Here is a 19455-nt window from a genome sequence, read left to right on the forward strand (position 1 = left end):
TCAGAGCTATAAATCAATACTGCAGGTACTATTAGACATTTACGGATTAAGTCTACGTGGACTGTGGACACCTAAGGCGATAGATTTTTCAAGGGGACCGTCTCAACATAGTTTAATTATATTATGCGCGATATGAAAAAAGAGTTTATAACGGCAATAAGGTTTGAGTTATTATATCATCACTATGCGGTAGGTGAAATAAAATTTGGATGTGCCGGTTTTTAGCTCGACTTTTCGAAGAAAAAGTAGAGCTATTGCATTCGCTCCGGCGTCGGCGTCGTCGTCTCCGTTGGTTAAAATGTTTGATAAAGTCAAATATCTCTGTTACTGTCAAAGCTATTGACTTGAAACTTAAAATACTTATTTACTATCAAAGTCTACACAAGGAAGAACAATCCCCATAACTCTGATTGAATTTTTACAGAATTATGCCCCTTTCTAATTTAGCATTTTTGGTTATAGGTTTTGATAAAGTCAAATATCTCTGTTACTATCAAAGCTATTGACTTAAAACTTATAATAGTTATTTACTATCGAAGTCTACACCAGAAAAAAATAATCTCCATAACTGTGATTGAATTTTGATAGAATTATGCCCCTTTTAACTTAAAAATTATGGTTAAAGTTTTTGATAAAGTCAAATATCTCTGTTACTGTCAAAGCTATTGACTTGAAACTTAAAATAATTATTTACTATCGAAGTCCACACCAGGAAAAACAATCTGCGTTACTCTGATTTGAATTTTGATAGAATTATGCCCCTTTTTAACTTAGAATTTTTGGTTAAAATTGTTGATAAAGTCAAATATCTCTGTTACTATCAAAGCTATTCACTTGAAGCTTAAAATACTTATTTACTATAAATGTCTACACCAGGAGAAATAATCCCTATAACTCTGATTTGAATTTTGTCAGAATTATGCCCATTTTTAGCTTAGAATTTTTGGTTGAAGTTCTTGATAAAGTCAAATGTATCTGTTATTACCAAAGCTATTGACCTGAAACTTAAAATACTTATTTACTATCAAAGTCTACACCGGGAGAATCAATCCCTATAACTTTGATTTGAATTTTGACAGAATAATGCCCCTTTTAAATTAGAATTTTTGGTTAAAGTTTTTGATAAAGTCAAATGTCTCTAGCTGTTACTATCAAAGCTATTGACTTTAAACTTAAAATAGCTATTTACTATCGAAGTCTACACCAGGAAAAACAATCCTCATAACTGTGATTTGAATTTTGACAGAGTTATGTCTCTTTTTAACTTAGAATTGTTGGTAAAGGTTTTTGATATTTTTTTTTATTTAACGTCGCACCGACACATGATAGGTCATATGGCGACTTTCCAGCTTTAATGGTGGAGGAAGACCCCAGGTACCCCTCCGTGCATTATTTCATCACGAGCAGGCACCTAGGTAGAAACACCGACCTTCCGTAAGCCAGCTGGATGGCTTCCTCACATGGAAAATTCAACGCCCCGAGTGAGGCTCGAACCCACATCAATGAGGGGCAAGTGATTTTATGTCAGCAACCTTAACCACTCGGCCACGGAGGCCCCCAAAGGTTTTGATAAAGTCAAATATCAGAGGATGGGAGCAAAATTTAAAGAACTTTACTGTTGAAGTCCTAAGGAAAATGACAACAAAGGGAAGAAATTCCCCGAAAAACTTTTAGTCCACTAAAATTATTAACAGGTACAGATGTGTCAAAATACACCTTAACTTTGCAGGTACCATCCATGTTGTACCAAAGAAAAGTGGTCTCGGTTTTTACCTACGGCTAATAATAAAACAGTTACAAAATAACCTATTTCTAGTAACATAAAAAGGGAAGTAATTCAATAAAAAATATTGTAAGTGAACAAAAAAAAAAGAATCTGCCAAATAAAAACAAGAGCACCGCAATGCAAAGCAACATAAACACAAAACAAAGTCATGTGACCTTTAACCTCTAAATGTGACCTTTACCTTGAAGCGAGCTATGTGCTATGCACGTCGTCTCAATGTGGTGAACATTTGTGCCAAGTTTTTTTGTTTTTTTTTTAATCCTTCAAGCACTTTAAGAGTTACACATCGCACTTGAAACAAAGTTATATGACCTTTGACCCCTAAGACGGACACACAGACAGACAGACGGTCAGACGAACACCAAAATACGTTCCTTCGGGCGTATAATAACAACAAAGGAATGGAGACGCAAGATTAACGTTTTCTACAGTTTTCACAATGTTTTACCTGCTGACCTACATTTTGATCCCAGCTAACCCAGTTAAGATTTATTTTCATTTCGGACGACGACGACGATGGAATACGGATACATTGCGAACAGATAAGCTCATCTTTTCAACTTTGTCGCAGATGCGCAACTTATAATATTGAAGAACCTTTTGGGAAAGTGTTATGACGCGAGATCAAATACTTTTTGCGATATGCATAACAAAACACCTCTCTGGCAAACAGACAGACGAACAGACAAACCCAAATCTTATCCTGTGCGGTAACATAATAAGCCAGACCTTACCATCATTATTGGAATGTTTTCCTACCACACATAAATTAAAATTATCATGTTGAGACGGTCCCCTTGAAAAATCGATCGTCTTAGGTGTTCACAGTCCACGTAGACTTAATTCGTAAATGTCTAGTATGCTGTACCTAGGTAAAGTGCATTCAGTTTGAAGTTTGTCTCAGGAAATTGATACATCAAACATTAAGACAGAAAAATTAATTCAAATACTGTAGAAATAAACGGAAGTTCAAAATTCGGATCAAATCTGGTGAATGAATAGACACGGAAAGAAAAGCAACATTGAGTTATATTTGAATGCTGTTTATGAATTGGAATGTGTATTTTAAATGCAGAAAGAAGAGGTTGGGTTTATTCGGACAGGGATATAGAGATTTAGTTGATCAGGTACTTACAGATATGTCTGACTATCATTTAGGTCGATGCCATATTATTGATAATGATCTAAATATGAACTTTATATTAGAAGTTTATTTCCCAAATAAGGAAAAACATTGTCTTCAAAGGTATGTAACAGGAAATATGTCATAAAAACCAACTTCCAGAGCACATTTATAAAACTAGGTGGCTTTTATGATGGGTCAAAGAATAACTTTCCAGACGAGTTTGACCTCATATTTCTTCTTATGGGTGTTTGAGAACCCTGGCTTTTCTCATAATATGGACATGAATAACTTTATTCACAAAATACTTCATACAAAAGTTAATGAAAATAAAAACGCCCTAACATTACACTTCTTTTAGTGAAAAACAGAGGATTTAGCATTTACTGATACAAAGAAACATTTTATGAACAATATTTTATCAAGGAAACATATGAAAGTGTACCGGATCCTAAAGTATCTCATAAATGGAAATGGTGACGGTGAGGAACTTGAGAAATACTCGAAAAAATGTTCTGGGCCTTATTATTCCTCGTATCGTATAAAAACATTAATGATTTATCATCATGAAGCCTGCACAAATACTGCCACAGGTGACCTGGGACCTTGTATTCTACAGGTGTTGGAGGAATTTAGTAAATATGAAAATTATGAAGACTTTCCTAAATTTATCCATAAAACTTCACGATATGATTTTCTTTCAAAAACTCCGTTGTTGTTACCATTCCTAAAATCCACAGTAACAACTCTGCGATCACTGTAAACGTCGGAAAACGGCTACGTTATGAAAAAGATAAAATAAAGACTTTATCAAGACAATATTTAGATTTCCTTGTGGCAGATAAACAGACTTTGCAACAAACGGCTTCATTTTGTGACAGATATAAAAAATCAGGTGTATTTTCTTTTCCTTTTAACATTCAAACAACTTTTTATAATAATTTATTGGAACAGGAGGCATATTTAAAAGAGACAATTTCGATGTAATCTTTACTGAGTACAAAAATGTCAGGATCTTTAGTAAGGGTGTTGCACTTTTTATCACCTCTGATAAACAGACTCATTACTGTTTTGCTTGGTTGCATTCAATGCTTCCAAAGCATCTTCTTATATAGTTTATTAAATCGTAAACGGTATTTATTACATGTTTTTTCGGTGGGCTATTGACGTATTTGAATGAATAAAGCGGGATATTTTCAAAGAGAAAATAAATCTATAGTTTAATTTGGAATTTGATATGCTCTGTTTAAACTGAAATTTCTGCATTAATACATTCAACTTTTTTCTTACATGAAAATTTACAGTCCCTTTGCAAAATGTAGATATTTGAGTAAAATAACGCATGTCCGCATTTGTTTCTGTTTCCACCCATAGAGTATGCAGATGCAGAGAAATTGGAAAATAACAGAAAATTCATACCAAGAATGAATTCTGATGGAGACTTTTCATCTCCGTTTATTGATGAATGCTGAAAACTGTTTCACAGACGCAGATGTACCTATTGCTTCATTCTCACGTGGTAACAAGTTCACTTGATGTTTTCTGAGCTTCGCACTAAAACACACCCTTCGAGTATAAGTTTGTTTGTTCTTGTCGCAGTGTTGCTCCAATGCCACTTTTGATAACTGGCCATATCTGATCATTGTTGTTGTTTATTTTTTTTCATACAATCGGTACCTGTTTCATAATACTTTTGATTTTTCTAGGAAGTTGTCATACTTGTCAAAATATTTTAAAAAATCATAACGTTGTCAAAAGCCGTTAAGTCTTAAAATGAGACCTAGTGTTGAATAAAAGTGTCCGGTATGTACTTTGTATCTTTAAATACGAGGGTAGTAATTGTGCATAATGAGTGGGCAGTCTCAAAACACTTTTGAAGTTGGTTTTATGCGATAAAGATATCTGATCATTGTTATTGACATATTTGACTCTAGATATTGTTTAACACATATTCAAAACTGGTCAGCAACTCGTCAGTTCATGTTATGCAGTTCTATCATTTAATGGAGCTAGTTGTTTTAAACAAGTAGACTGGCCCTAAGGAAGGCATTGACGCAGGAATCCTCGAACTGCATGAAGATAATACAGCGATTTTGTGTGGCGGATATTTGACCTTCTATATCCGTTGGTATAGTATCAACACGAGGTTCAATCACAAGAACACCGTCATTCAATAAAAACAGAAGGTACATCCACAGATTAATTAACAAAGATCTGTGTTTACCAAGCAAAGACTCTGGACTAGCAAAAATTATATCAGCTTAGCATTCATGTAACTGTTATATATATTTCACTGTATATATCCATCCTGTAAATACACCAAATCACTGCTTGACTTTTCAATAAAGCCGCATGGGGTGACAAAACAATAATGGTACATTGCGAGCTGTCATTATGGAAAAAATCAAAAGCAAATGGGGCAATTTCAGAAGTTAAGCTTGTGCCACTGCCAGAATAAAACATCATTTCCTTTGCAACACGCTCTTGGTTTGGTCTTATTTGTTCATATTTTAAATGTTTTAGACTTTTAAGTATAGCTTCAACCATTTCTCTATTAAAGGTGTAGTTTATAATGATCTAATTCTTGAAAACAGATCACAAATCCTCTGTTAAATATGTATTCTTTTGTATGAAAGCACATTTGTGTCGTCTGATAAGCCAATACAAGCTGAGGACAGGCCATAAATCGGTAAATAAGCTTCGGCTCATTTAATGATGGCTAGCACATGGAGCCCTTAGATAACATGTCACAGTGATAGTAGTTGATTATCACTAAAATAAATAAATGGGAATTTGTCTAACAAATTTGTGAGACACTATAAGCATACTTTCACCAGTCCCTATGTTCGTAGCCAGGGGCAATAAAAATAATTGTAAATGTAGAAACAACCTGCTGGAGTTACTTCCCTCATAATGAATAAATATTATATATGTGTAAATAAGAACAAACATAGGGACGGGAACCAGTCTAACCATTTTATTGCTTATGGATTTTTAAATACTTGAATCGATTGAGAATTGGTTCTGTTTGTTATGTTATTTTTAGATGAATGGAATATCGTGTTTATAGATTGATTTTATCCTCAATAACCGTGGATGCATCTTTATGACCTTTATGATCAAATCAATTTACTTTAAATACAGTTTGGTAAGTATAAAGGTAAAATCAATTTCTTTAGCTTGACCTTTTTCTTTATTATTGACGGTCAAGGTTTGTCAACAAGTTTAGATTAATACCGAGTTTTCACTTTAGTTTTAAACCAAATAATTATGACGTTTTATCTTATTATATCCGAGGTGATAAGTACATTTGAGCGGACATGATATATTGATTTAAGGAAATGTTTAGTCACTAAACACATCTTTGTAATTTCCACTATAAATAAGTAATTGTATGTACTAGTTATATTGTAATGGTAAAGACTTTTCGAAATACATGATTTATTACAGTCTTTTAGATATTGATATCTTTGGAAAGCTATGTTTAGGGTATTTAATATGTACTACTTTTTATTATTTCAGAGTGGTTTGTTGTAAACAGTTTGTGTTCTTTCAACTTACATGATGTAGTTTATATCAACAGTGAAATCTTAGAATACATATTACATAGAACCAAGCCTTGGACAGTATATTTACCACATTAATAGACAAATGTTAGTCAAAATTTATAAATACATGTACATACCTTTTCTATGGATAAGTCAATGCCTACCTTATCATTAAACTGCTTTAAACAAAATTAAATTTAATTAAACAGGAAAGGAGACAGATCTCTACCCAATTACAAATGGAGCAAAAACACAGTGTTGACCAATGCGCATATCTTGTAATCAGATTAAATTGATGTCATAGACTACGCTAGTGAATGGGCATGATAAATAAACGGAATAACATTCTTCACTTAAAATCACATACAACGATACAAAAACGTTATGATGGCAACATTACATTCTGGTGGAAAGAAAAATAACCTGGAATTGTATTTGACTGATGTATATGAAAAAGAATGTGAATTTAAGATAGAACAGGAAGAGGTTGAGTTTATTCAGACAGGGATAGAGACTCTTGTGCAGGATTTAGTTGATAAAATACTAGCATATGATTCGTTTGACAAACTAATATCTACCGTAATTGATGAAACAGCTGATGCATTAGTGGATATGCATTGCAAAAAGTCTTTAGTTGAAGTTTATTTCCCCATACAGAGAGACAGTTCTCTTCAAAGCTATGAAGCAGGAAATGAAAGTTACCTGAAATATGTCAAGAGTACAATCATTAAGGTTGGTAGCTTTTATGATGGAACAAAGAATCAGTTTCCGGATGAGTTCGACTTTATATTTCTTCTCATAGGTGTTAGAACACCCTGGCCATTTGAACATTTAATAGATGTTCCTGTTTACAAAATAGCTAGTAGAAATGAAAAGTCCTTACAATACATCTATTCTAGCGAAAAACATCAAGCAACAAGGAAAATAGAATTTGAAAAGTATCTGGAGGAACGTGGCCCAGCATATAAGTTGCGGTTTATTTATAGCAATGGATCTGGAGATCAAAGATATATACATGTGGATCTTGTACCTGCTTACAAGATCATTGACTGTAATACTCAGCAGTGGTTTGTGAAGAATGTTAAAGAAAATGTTGAGCCAAAATCATTCCGTGAAGAGATTTTGTCAGCAGGAAACTGTCTATTTATAAATGGGACTTTAGCATTTACCGAGATAGAAAAACATTTTATGAAAAATGTAATATCAAAGAAACATGTGAAAGTGTACCGGATCCTAAAGTATCTCTTAAATGGACACAGTGATGGTGAAAAACTTGAAGAAGACTATAGGCACGAACTTACAGAATATCAAATTTACGGTAGAATCGACTCGCCTAGTACTTCTTATACCTCATATCGTATAAAGATATTAATGATTTATCATCATGAAACATGTACAAACACTGACACAGAAGGTCTGGGGCCTTGTGTGCTACAGGTGCTGGGACAAATGAGTAAATATGAAACAGTGAGAGAATATCCTAAGTTCACCATCACAATGCCAAATCCAACTAAAGAGTTTAGTCATGTGTTGCAAATCCTGAACTCCACAATAACTGCTTTGCAATCAATGCAAACATCAGAAAATAGCTACGATTATGAGAGAGACAAAATACCTTCAGTATCCGGACAATATTTGAATTTACGTATGTTGGGAAAACACTTAGTAAGTGATATTAACTTCAACAAGTTGACAAAATCTGAAACACTATAAAAACAAATACACAGAAGCTAGGAAAGAAATGTTCAACTTCTATTTGAAGACTACAAGCATATATACGTCACTGAACGTATATGTATGTTTGAAGTGTTCAAATATAAGTTGAACATTTCCCTTACAGAAAAATGGTCTGTGGTGAATGGCTGCGGTGAATGGTCGGTGAATGATTGGTTAATAGAAAGGGAATGAAGTTGGGACCATTAACTTTTCATTAACATTTCAGATGCAAATGAGGTCTGCGGTGAATGACTGCGATGAACAAGCCGCGAATAGTCTGCGGTGAATGAGCAGCGAACATTTTACGGTGAATGATCTGCGAACTGTCTGCGGTGAATGAGCTGTGAACAATCTGCGGTGAATGATCTGCGAACTGTCTGCAGTAAATTAGCTGCGAACTGTCTGCGGTGAATGAGCTGCGTGCTACATGTCTGCAGAAAGTTTTCGTCTTGTAGTTTGAGAAGTTATTTATTTATTTATTTGGGTTTTACGGCGCACCAACACGGTATAAGTTATATGGGTCCAAACAGGACTAAAAATTTAGGTTCCACATCTCATTTACTTCGAAATAAAAACATGAGGTATGGAATCAAAATTTGCATACCTGCTGGAATCACAGGGTTACTGCAAAACCAAGTGTTAAGACCCTATTAGTCGCCTCTTACGATCATGCAAGGGTAAGGCAGTGGTTCCATTTCTTTTCATACACAGATCGTCCCAGAACCACATGGTGTTAGTTTGAGATGTTATTTTAAGAAACTATAGAGTTTTTCGATGAAAAGGTGGACAGACAATGAACAATCACAATAGCTCATTCTGGCACTTAGTGGCAGATGATTTAATAAGCTAGTGAATTAGCTGGACACCTATACATTTACATGTACAAGAATTCAAAGTCATGAAAATTGATGACAAAAGTAAGTCTGCATCTGTTTAGAATTACATGAATCAAATAATTTGAAAAATATCACATTTTACTTGACATGCCTTATGTATATCATAGACAATTAAAAGGGACTTACTGTAGCGTATACCATGCTATTAACATAAATCTGCTGAGCTCTGCATGGTCAAGAATTTCAAACTATACCAACCATTTTGCCGCCAAAACTGGTGCAGCTATGTTATTCACAAATCATGAAATTCAGTTTCTACGGTGAATAGAAAGTGAATTAATGATACAATATTAAAAATACCAAGTCCTGCGGTGAATAAGAAGCGAACACTGGAGTCTGCGGTGAATAGAATGTTAAAAAAGAAGTTTGATCGCCAATCATTAACCGGATGCAGTGAATGAACAGCGAACTGCTGCTGTGAATAGCTCCATTAACTTTCTATTAACTTTCTATTAACTTTTCATTCACAGGAGAAGGCCTGTTCTGTAAGGGTTCTCGTATTTATGAAATTAAATGATTGACAGCAGTATTTAAATGTAGTTATATTGTTTGAAAGCAATTATTTTATTTATTCATAACTGCTATACTTCCAGAGGCTGCATGTATTTTAAATAAGGTTTAATTCTGCAGTCTATCAAAACAAATTGCTAACATGCTTATTGTGCTTTGATTGTTCTGTAATGCTAGAATAAAGCTTAAAAGAAAAGCAATATGGAATTAAACTACATTTCAACAGGAGTGTGTACTTACAGAGAAAGAAAATGTAGAGTTTATCGGCATAGTGATTAGAACTCTTCTAAAGGCGGGATATAAATTATAATTAGAGCTGTCCATAAGATAGCATGCTCGACGTGTCTAAGTGCTTTACTCTGAATTAGGGCTTTGCCAGTAAAAGGGGCATAAACATATGTCTGAATTCTAATCAGTTATGGTTCTTTCATATGGTGTAACCATTGTAAGTTTCAAGGCAATATCTTTGATACTAACAGTGATATCGGACGTTATATAAACTTTAACCAAAATATTCCATGTTAAAAAGGGGCAAAACATTGTCAGAATTCAAATCAGAGTTATGGGGATTGTTTCTCCTTGTGTAGCCTTTGATAGTAGATACCTGTTTTAATATTCAAATCAAAAGCTTTGATAGTGATAGAGATAATTAACTTGATCAAAAACTTTAATCAAAACGTTCTAAGATAAATAAAGAGGCATAAATCTGTCAAAATTTAAATCAGAAATAATGGGATTGTTTCTCCTGGCGTAGGCTGTGAAAGTAAATTACTAGTTCAAGTTTCAAGTCAAAAGCTTTGATAGTAACAGAATTTTGACTTTATCGAAAAATTTACCCAAAAAAGTTAAAGAGGGGACAAAACGCTATCAAAATTCAAACCAACACGTGAATAGCTCTCAGAGTAACAAAGATATTTGACTTTAACAAGAACGTTAACCAATGGCGATGCCGACGCCGACGCCGACGCTAGGGCGAGTGCAATAGCTCTGTATTTTCTTTTCTAAAAGTCGAGCCAAAAATCTAAATTTTATCAATAAAAAATGTATTAAGCTTTGTCAAGGTAGATATTCAAAAAGAATCAAAAGTGTATTTCAGATAGTTTTAGGATTATACTCTATTCAAAAAGTGTTATGAGAAAATTCAATAAAGGTAGATTATTTTTAAGCAAGGAAGAGTTGCTGTTTTTGTTCAGTGCGCTTTTCCGTATTGTTCTCTACTTCTACTGCCTTCAGAGCATCTAAAGTTGAGTACCGGCTATAAAATTTAATAAAGGGAGATAATTAAAAATATGAAACGCCAAGTTACAATTCTTGAACACTTCTTTTCCTCTTAATGTTCTGTCACAGTATTATGAATTGACGAAATCCGTTAAATAACTTCAAAGTTATGGTCCAAATATGGACAAACAAAATGGCAGACAATCTGATAGAGTGATTTCTACAAGTCTCCAACAGAAAGGCAGAACCTTAAAAACTGTAGAATGTTCTAGTCTAGTGGTAGTACACATATTCAAAATGTATTTGAGCCACGCCATGAGAAAACCAACATAGTGGGTTTGCGACCAGCATGGATCCTGACCAGACTGCGCATCCGCGCAGTCTGGTCAGGATCCATGCTGTTCGCTAACAGTTTCTCTAATTACAATAGGCTTTGAAAGCGAACAACATGTTGGTTTTCTCATGGCACGGCTCATTTAGCTTCATAAATTATTAAGATGAGGACACAATACTTTTTATAGATACCATCATGTTTATTTTGTCGTTTACATTGACACTCTGTAAATAATAGTCCCATTCTTTTTATATTAAATGTGAGAATAATATCATATATCTTTAAGATTTGAATTACTAAAATGATATATATGTGTTTGTTTGTTTAGGGTTTAAGGCCATTTAAAACAATATTTCAGTCATTGTTGTTGTTGCAGTTTTCTCCGTTTCTGGCTTTTCAAACGGTCTCCCGTGTATTTTTCGTGGAAAGTTAAATGCCGTGAACTCGTACAAATGTTGGTTAGAATGTACCAGAGGTTTGTTTGTTCGTTTTCTTTGGGTTTAACGTCGTTTTTCAACAGTATTTTAGATATCAGTTAACCTAAGCAGTGTTCCTGGATTCTGTACCAGTACAAATCTGTTCTCCGTTAGTAACTGCCAACTTCCCCACATGAAATAGAGGTGGAGAACAAATGATTTCAGACACAATGGCGTTTATCAAATAGTGACAAAGAACATACGCCCCGCACGAGGATCGAACTCACGACCCCGCGATCCGTAGACCAACGCTCTTCCTTATGAGCTAAGTGGGGTACCAGAGTTTGCGATCATTGTAAGTTCTACATTTTGACTTGATATAGTTAGTTCCACTATTCATATACATTTTATTTGTTTTCACTCCAGCGGTACCAAAGTCACTGCCCGAGAATACTAAAATAATTCCAGAAAATCAGTGAAAATATAAAATATCAGGCCTACAGTATAGAAAATATGCATCACTGCAGTGAAAAATAAATACAATGGAAATATGAAATATTTTCTCTCAATACTTTTTAATATTTCATTAGTATGTATGATAAAGACAAATATTTCATGAGTGATGTAGTCATAAGTGAAATATATATATTTTCCATTCCAGGAGATAAGAATGAACACCGTATTCAAAACGAAAAATGAAATTTTCTGTTCATTGTTTATGTAGATCCTGCAAATGTCTTTTCTTAAAAGTTACAAACAGCGACAACAACAACAGCACCTACTGCCGAAATAAGTTTTGTTTTTGGAAATAAATGAAAAATTCAAAGTATTACCATACAGTGTTAACGACAGGTGTAGCTGTACAAGTTGCGTCAAACTTGTAGGTCCCTATTGTTTCGATAATTTTTTTGTGTGTTTAATTTTTGAAAGTAGTGAATCGGTTTACAAAATAGTTCTAATACAGCAAGTTTGTATACATACAAGGTAGAATGTATGATAGGCGGATAGCAAACATTTAGATTTTATTTTTACTCATACATGTATGCAAGCTTTTCCTCATATAGTTCCAAATCACTGCCAAAGGATATAAAGTAAAATAGTACCAGAAACGTAGCGAAAATATAAAGAATATGTTCCACTGTTGTAAAAATTAAAAAAAAATATAACGTTTTACTGTATTGAAAAATAAATGCTATGTAAATATACATTTTATTTCATCTAAATTTCCCGACATTTGTGTATAAGTATCAGATATATATAAGTATGTATATAATAAAGTGAAATATCTAACACAATAGTACATTCTTACAGTAACATTTATGAAAAACATGATGTTGTACTATTCATCTATCTTGAGAAGACGCAATTACACAAAGTCTGCAAATATTTAGGTTGGTTGCATTTTATCATTCGGCTTGAAGGGATCTATTTGTTATAATATAACACACCTTTGTCTAATTTTTTCAAGTAAAGTAACAGAGTCCAAATATTGTCTAGATACGGACTTTATTTTATCTCGCTCATAGTCGTAACTGTCTTCTGACATTTGCATTGACTGCAAAGTTGCTATTGTGAATTTTAGGTATGGTAGCATACAGAACGCACGAAGTGTATAAACACTGCGGATAAACATAGGGAACCTTTCAAGAGTTTCATGTGTACTCATTTCCTTCAACACCTGTAGAACACAAGGTCCTAAGTCATCTGTGTCAGTGTTTGTACAGACTTCATGATGATAGATCATAAGTACTTTTATACGATATGAGGTATAGTAAATTCCAAGATCTAACAACGATAGTTTATTGTTTTCCTCAAGCTTTTCACCATCGCCATTTCCATTCAAAAGATACTTTAGGATCCTAGTTACTTTCACATGTTTCTTTGATAAAATGTTCTTCATAAAATGCTGCTCTATCTCAGTAAATGACAAATTACCATTTACAGTGAGGCACTTTTCTTCTGATAAGATCGCTTCACGAAATGTTTTAGGCTTCACATATTCTGTAACATCCTTCACAAACCACTGTAGAGTATTACTATCAATTATCTTGAAAACTGGTACAAGATCTACATATATAGGTATTTTTTCCCCAGATCCATTACTGTAAATGAACTGCATCTTACATGCTGGACCATGTTCACCTATAAATTTTTCAAAGTTTATTTTCCGTGTTACATGATGTTTTTCACACAGATTGGTGTAGTATAATGACATTCTAGATGAACGAATCGCATTTCGAATAGGATACAATAAAGGAGTAGTAGAAAGATTAAAGGCGTGTTTTCTTAAGCCTAAAACAGGGAAAATAAAGTCAAACTCATCTGGAAAGTTATTCTTCGTTCCGTCATAAAAGCTACCAACCGTTATGATAGTGCTTTTGACAGTTTTTACACCACTTGCATTTTCTGCTATATATCTTTGAAGAGAACAGTCACTCTGTCTTGGGAAATAGACTTCAACTATATTCTTTTTATTATATATTTCCTCAAGAAATCTATCAATTTCATCAGATAGGAGTTGATGGATTCTGTCATCTGCTAGTATCTGATCAACAAGATCCTGCACAAGAGTCTCTATCCCTGTCTGAATAAACTCAACCTCTTCCTGTTCTATTTTGAATACACATTCCTTTTCATAAACATCATTCAAATACAATTCTAGGTTGTTTTTCTTTCCATCAGATTTTAATGTCTCCATCACAGAGTTTAGCTGTTAGAACTCTTTGTTTATTAATCTCTGCCTGGCTCAAAGTTGTTTATATGATTTCCGTATTGAATTCAATTGGATGATCAGATTATAAGTGGCTACTTTCAAAAACACCAGCGCTTACAAACCTTAATTTTTTATAAATTTTGTCATTGATGAAGATAACACTAGTCTTGGCCAATACTGAGATAACAAAAGTAAATAGAATTTTTTATAGATGACTGTCCCAGGTTTGGTTGTTTGTGCTTTGTCTTTATAAATGGAGGAAAATCCACAATAGTGGGGTTCATTAAAATAGTAAGACCAAAAGAAATGCGGATTGTCTTTGTATTTTAGTCCGAAGTTCGTAAGTTTGAGACACTATAAAGCATTTTTATAAATAACCGGTTTCTGTGTTAGTACGGAACATGGATTATCTTGCGAAAACAAATGTGCGCTTACTGTGAGTATATGTATGAGAATCGATCAGTGTCTCAGTTGACAGTCGTTGCTTTGCCTAAAATATGGCATAAGAAAATAATGCCTCTGCATCTGAAATTTAAACAGAATAAAAAAATATATAAAATATTAGTAATGAGATATTATCCTTACTTAAAGAAAAGGCAAGGTTAATCGAGGTTTCGAACTTATGATAGTCAGGGTGATGAATGATATTTCTATCCATTTAACTCCCTAGACTATTTCTCCAACAAATGACTATCCGTTTTTTATTTATCTATATTAGAAGATTTAATGTTGCATGTCCTTAAGCGAAATATGATGTAATAAGTGTCTGTTTGTACAGATACTTTTAATATCACAATTAGCATGTGTCATTACGAAAATTCCTAATAATATCAGTCTTTATGACATATTTCAAGGACTTTCGTTGCAATTCCATATGTTACGCCGTATTGTTGTATACAGAAAAAGGCATTGGAAAGCATTTTTCTTTTATCTTTTGCAAAAGTATATAGCCCCAAGATAATTTTATGACGGACTATCTTAGAACACCCTACGACTTATTGGACTCATTATCAATGTTTATTATAGTGCGTTTTATTCGACCTGGCAGGGCGGGATTAATCTCTGACTTATGAAAAAAATGGTATTATACTTATTATTTGAACAGTCAAAACATGTTTCTGGCTTACCTATGTGTGAACATAATATAATGAAAGCCGGGAACATGTTTTAACGGTTCAAATAAATAGTACAATAATCTCAAGAAACGCACAAAATAGGTTTAAGTACCGCACAGTATTATGGTGTTTTTATTTTTAGCAACATTAAATAAACAATCAGTACTTAGTAATTTCTTTAAAAAAAAAAAGATATTGGAAGAAATATCAATGGCTGGCTTGGTGGCGCAGTAGGTTGAGGAGACAGACATGCAATCAATTTGTAGTAATATTTTTGACGGTTCGAACCTTGCATCCGTCATATTTTTCTTTTGTATTTACTTTATGTACTTTGTGTAAGTTTGTTTTTCTCTGGTCTCTAATTTATTTACGAAATCCTGAAAAACATTACATCATATTAAAGATGAGACGTGTTCAAACATGATTACGTGTTAACAAAGTCATATATAATTAGTGAACAAGTTAATACTAGATTAATAAACGTGTGTTGTCTTCGTTGAATCGTTGAAAAAAAGAAATTAGATACAAATTCCAAAATTCTTTCTTGCGGGTCCGGGAATCGAACTCCCGACGAAAGAGAATAAGCCGGATACAAATACCGCTCGGCTCGAGGAATTACTATTTGCAGTGTAAACGTTGCGTATTGACTTAAATTTATGCTATTGTTTTGTTTGTTTACATTTTAAAGCGCCTTATTAAGGTGCGATACCTACAGAGCAATATAATTGTTAAATTCCCACGACTTAAATTCAACGCTACATTGGTTATAATGTAAATAGTTACGAACCAGGGTGCGGATAAACTACATATCCTGGACAATAATGCGGTTTGACCGTTGTGAAACGCCAGGTCGATTTAAACGGACAATAATATTTTACAATTTATTTGACTTGTAAAAACTTGTTCTCGGCTTTCATTATATTCTGTTAAACTGAAAGCCAGAGACATATTTTGAAAGGTCAACTAAATAATACAATATTTAGCATCAATCTGACAAAGATGTATTAACAAATTTTATCTGCACTCTCTCAACATTTAGGTACAGTCCAGTTTACTACAATATAACTACTTACCCATTACTATGCCAATAAAAAGATATATTGCGAGTTAATTGGATAAATGAGACTATCAAATAGTCAATACAGGAGAGATCGTGTTTATATACAAATCCGTTGCATTTTCTATTTTTAGAACTGATAATAAGTAATCGCACATTGCAATTAGAAAAACCCCTGTCTCTACATAGTACTTATTAAAGATATAATACTTATTAATGAAATGTATGATGAAATTAAAAACAGTAATCTTAGGTTAACAAATTTTATTTGTAAAATCATTACTAACCATGATTTATTCCGTTAAGGTAAAAATTATATTCAACATGGCCGACTGTACATTTTAACATGAATCTAAAAATAGAAATCATTCATCCGGTCGAATATTGTGTATCAAATTTGCTGGTATACCAGTTTAATTGAGGCTGAAATTTAAATGAAATACCTGTGTGGCCTTGTCTTACCAAATAGAAGTACATGTATTTTGTTATAAAGTTATTTTTACTTTAAAGGAAATTATCATATTTCTAACGAGCTCATTGAAGTGAAAATTTAGAATTTAAGTAAGTCACTTTAGTTAATAGTTTTTCACTATTAACTTTTCAGAAATAACAGTATTTAACACCATTTAGCTGTAAAAAACTAAGGAATGGGTGCCCATTGATAAAAACATAGAAAATACACCCAATGTTTATTTTAGCCAATAAACATACACACCTATAATCCGTTTCAATTACACATATTGTCTTTTTATTATTTAATTATCAGCTAAAAGTTATCGTTTTTGTAAACAACATTTTAGATAGTTGTTAGCTATTGTAACAATGGCTTTATTGTCGTTTAAATGTGCTGTTGATAGGTTGAACACAATCAAATCTGTATTTTCCTTTTTCAGGTTTTCTGTTTGGCTGATTATTATTTTTTGTTTATTTCTATTTCTTTGATTGTCACATACTTTCATGTAGATTGTATTTGTTCCTGTGGGTCACATTGAAAACTGGTTTTATATACATGTAAACGCCCTATTAGATTAAAATGTTATTTTGTGATTTTGTAACAGATGATACATTAAATGTTGGTAATAATGATATTTTACCAGATGATTATACTGCAGATTTTACTTTAAAACGATTCTCACAGGACCATGACATGTTAACAATAATGGAAGATTATTGCTTGATTTTTGCAAACAAACAGGTTATAGAATTATAAATGGCCGAAAGAGTGATTGATGTAAATCTGGGAAATATACTTAGTTAATAACAAGGTTGTAGCGTTGTTGACTACTTGTTATGTAATCGTAGTATGTTTGAGAATATACAAATTTCGGTCGACTGCCCAAATTAGTTTCGGATCACTGCCTCTTGACTGTCACTTTTTCATTCAAAAGATGGAGAGGATGAATGCAGAAATAGCGATACGCAACATGAATTTATGTGTCCAAGTTATAAATATGTATGGAAATCTGAAATTAAAAGTCAGTACATTGAATTTATGTCGAATGATGAGAATACAGAATCCTTCCAACCATATTATCTAATGATATTTTGTCAAGTAGTTCAAGTTGTGACATTGATAATTGTATACAGAAATTAAAATTATTTTTAGTAATGTTGCCTCCCCTTTTATGAAGAAATAAAAATAGATAATGAGTCTAGCGTACATACTGTGATTCAATCAGCCATGGTAGACGAGGAATGTTATGAAAAGCAGCAAATATTTTATAGTGCCTGAATAAATACAGGAATTGCCCAATGATGCAAACAGAATATATATGGAATGCAAAAATCTGATTATAAATCTTTGTTAAGAACAATGTAATATAATTTTGATAAAGAAAACAATATGTGAGCTATTGAAAGCCAGATATAAAAATGCTCGTCTATACTGGAATATGTTAAAGGAATCCAGTGGTTTAAACAATCAAATATCCCTTATCTACTTTTGAACTGTATTTTAAAGCGGTAAATAAACCCCCAAGACAGATTTTTCTTCCGGATGAGACATTTTGATTTTGTTAACCGTTATGAACACGAAGAATTTAAAATAATGTTTCAAGAATTAAATTGTCAATAAGCATAGATGAGATAAATACTGCGATTAAAGAATTGAAAAATAACAGATCTGCCGGTCCTGATCTACTTATAATGATTTTTTATAAACTAAACATACTAAGTGCCTGTTTTGTTTTCTTGTTCAATAAAATATTTGAAATAGGTTATTTTCCTGAGCGATGGTCAGAAGTTACGTTTTTCCGTTACACAAAAAAGGAAGCATAAATAATGTTGAAAATTATCGTGGCATTACTTTATTAAGCTGTATAGGTAAACTATTCACCCGTATAATAAAATAATAGGTTAAAATCATGGCTGAGAATTACAGTGTATATGTTGAGCCAAGCGGGGTTCAGGTCAAAAATGAGTACTGTTGACAATGTATTTGTATTAAATGGTTTAATATCGCATTTTTTGAATCAAGGGAAGCAACTGTATACTTTATTTGTTGATTACACGAAGGCTTTTGATTATGTGGTAAGAGATAATCTATGGTATAAATTAATAAAATTAGGACTGCGAGGTAACATTTTGGATATTGTAAAATCAATTTATGAATCAGTTAAGTCTAGAGTTAAATATTGTAATACCTTAAGCGAAGAGTACTCTTGTATGTTAGGGGTCAGACAGGGGGAGTGTTTATCTCCCTTTTTATTCACAATATTTATCAATGATTTGGAAGATGTATTTATCAATAGTGATGCAGCTGGAATAGATGTTAATATTTTAAAGTATTTTTATTGTTGTATGCAGACGATATAGTTATATTTGCAAATTCTGCTGAAGAATTACAAAATAATATTAATCTGCTACATAATTATTGCATGCTTTGGAAACTTAAGGTAAATGTTACAAAACAAAAGTAATGATTTTTAAAAAAGGAGGTAGTATTCCAAGAAACATAGAATTTCTATATGATGGTTTTAGGATTGAAATTGTCAATAAATTTTGTTACTTAGGTATAGTATTTA

General features: G+C 32.8%; 2 protein-coding genes across 7 annotated transcripts; one reads left to right on the top strand and one right to left on the bottom strand.

Annotated features, from left to right (window-relative positions):
* The first annotated feature begins 2652 nt into the window (after positions 1-2652).
* On the top strand, positions 2653-11132 carry LOC123538550 (uncharacterized). Of its 4 annotated transcripts, XM_045322732.2 has the most exons (4): positions 2653-2913; positions 4284-6057; positions 6432-8122; positions 8400-11132. In XM_045322732.2, exons 3-4 carry the CDS (start codon positions 6842-6844, stop codon positions 8457-8459), a joined length of 1341 nt encoding a protein of 446 aa, XP_045178667.2. In that variant the 5' UTR covers positions 2653-2913; positions 4284-6057; positions 6432-6841; the 3' UTR covers positions 8460-11132. The 4 variants fall into 4 exon arrangements, with proteins under 4 accessions (XP_045178667.2, XP_045178668.2, XP_045178666.2 ...); XM_045322733.2 differs by having other exon boundaries at positions 2653-6069; XM_045322731.2 differs by having other exon boundaries at positions 2653-6057.
* Positions 11133-12744: 1612 nt separating this feature from the next.
* On the bottom strand, positions 12745-17229 carry LOC123538946 (uncharacterized). Of its 3 annotated transcripts, none has more exons than XM_045323371.2 (2): positions 17148-17229; positions 12745-14785 (listed from the first exon to the last, which is right to left on the bottom strand). In XM_045323371.2, exon 2 carries the CDS (start codon positions 14243-14245, stop codon positions 12980-12982), a length of 1266 nt encoding a protein of 421 aa, XP_045179306.2. In that variant the 5' UTR covers positions 14246-14785; positions 17148-17229; the 3' UTR covers positions 12745-12979. The 3 variants fall into 3 exon arrangements, with proteins under 3 accessions (XP_045179306.2, XP_045179304.2, XP_045179305.2); XM_045323369.2 differs by lacking the exon at positions 17148-17229 and adding an exon at positions 16720-16819; XM_045323370.2 differs by lacking the exon at positions 17148-17229 and adding an exon at positions 16449-16531.
* Positions 17230-19455: the final 2226 nt, after the last annotated feature.

Source organism: Mercenaria mercenaria, chromosome 18 (genome assembly GCF_021730395.1).
Source record: "Mercenaria mercenaria strain notata chromosome 18, MADL_Memer_1, whole genome shotgun sequence".
NCBI lineage: Eukaryota > Metazoa > Mollusca > Bivalvia > Venerida > Veneridae > Mercenaria > Mercenaria mercenaria.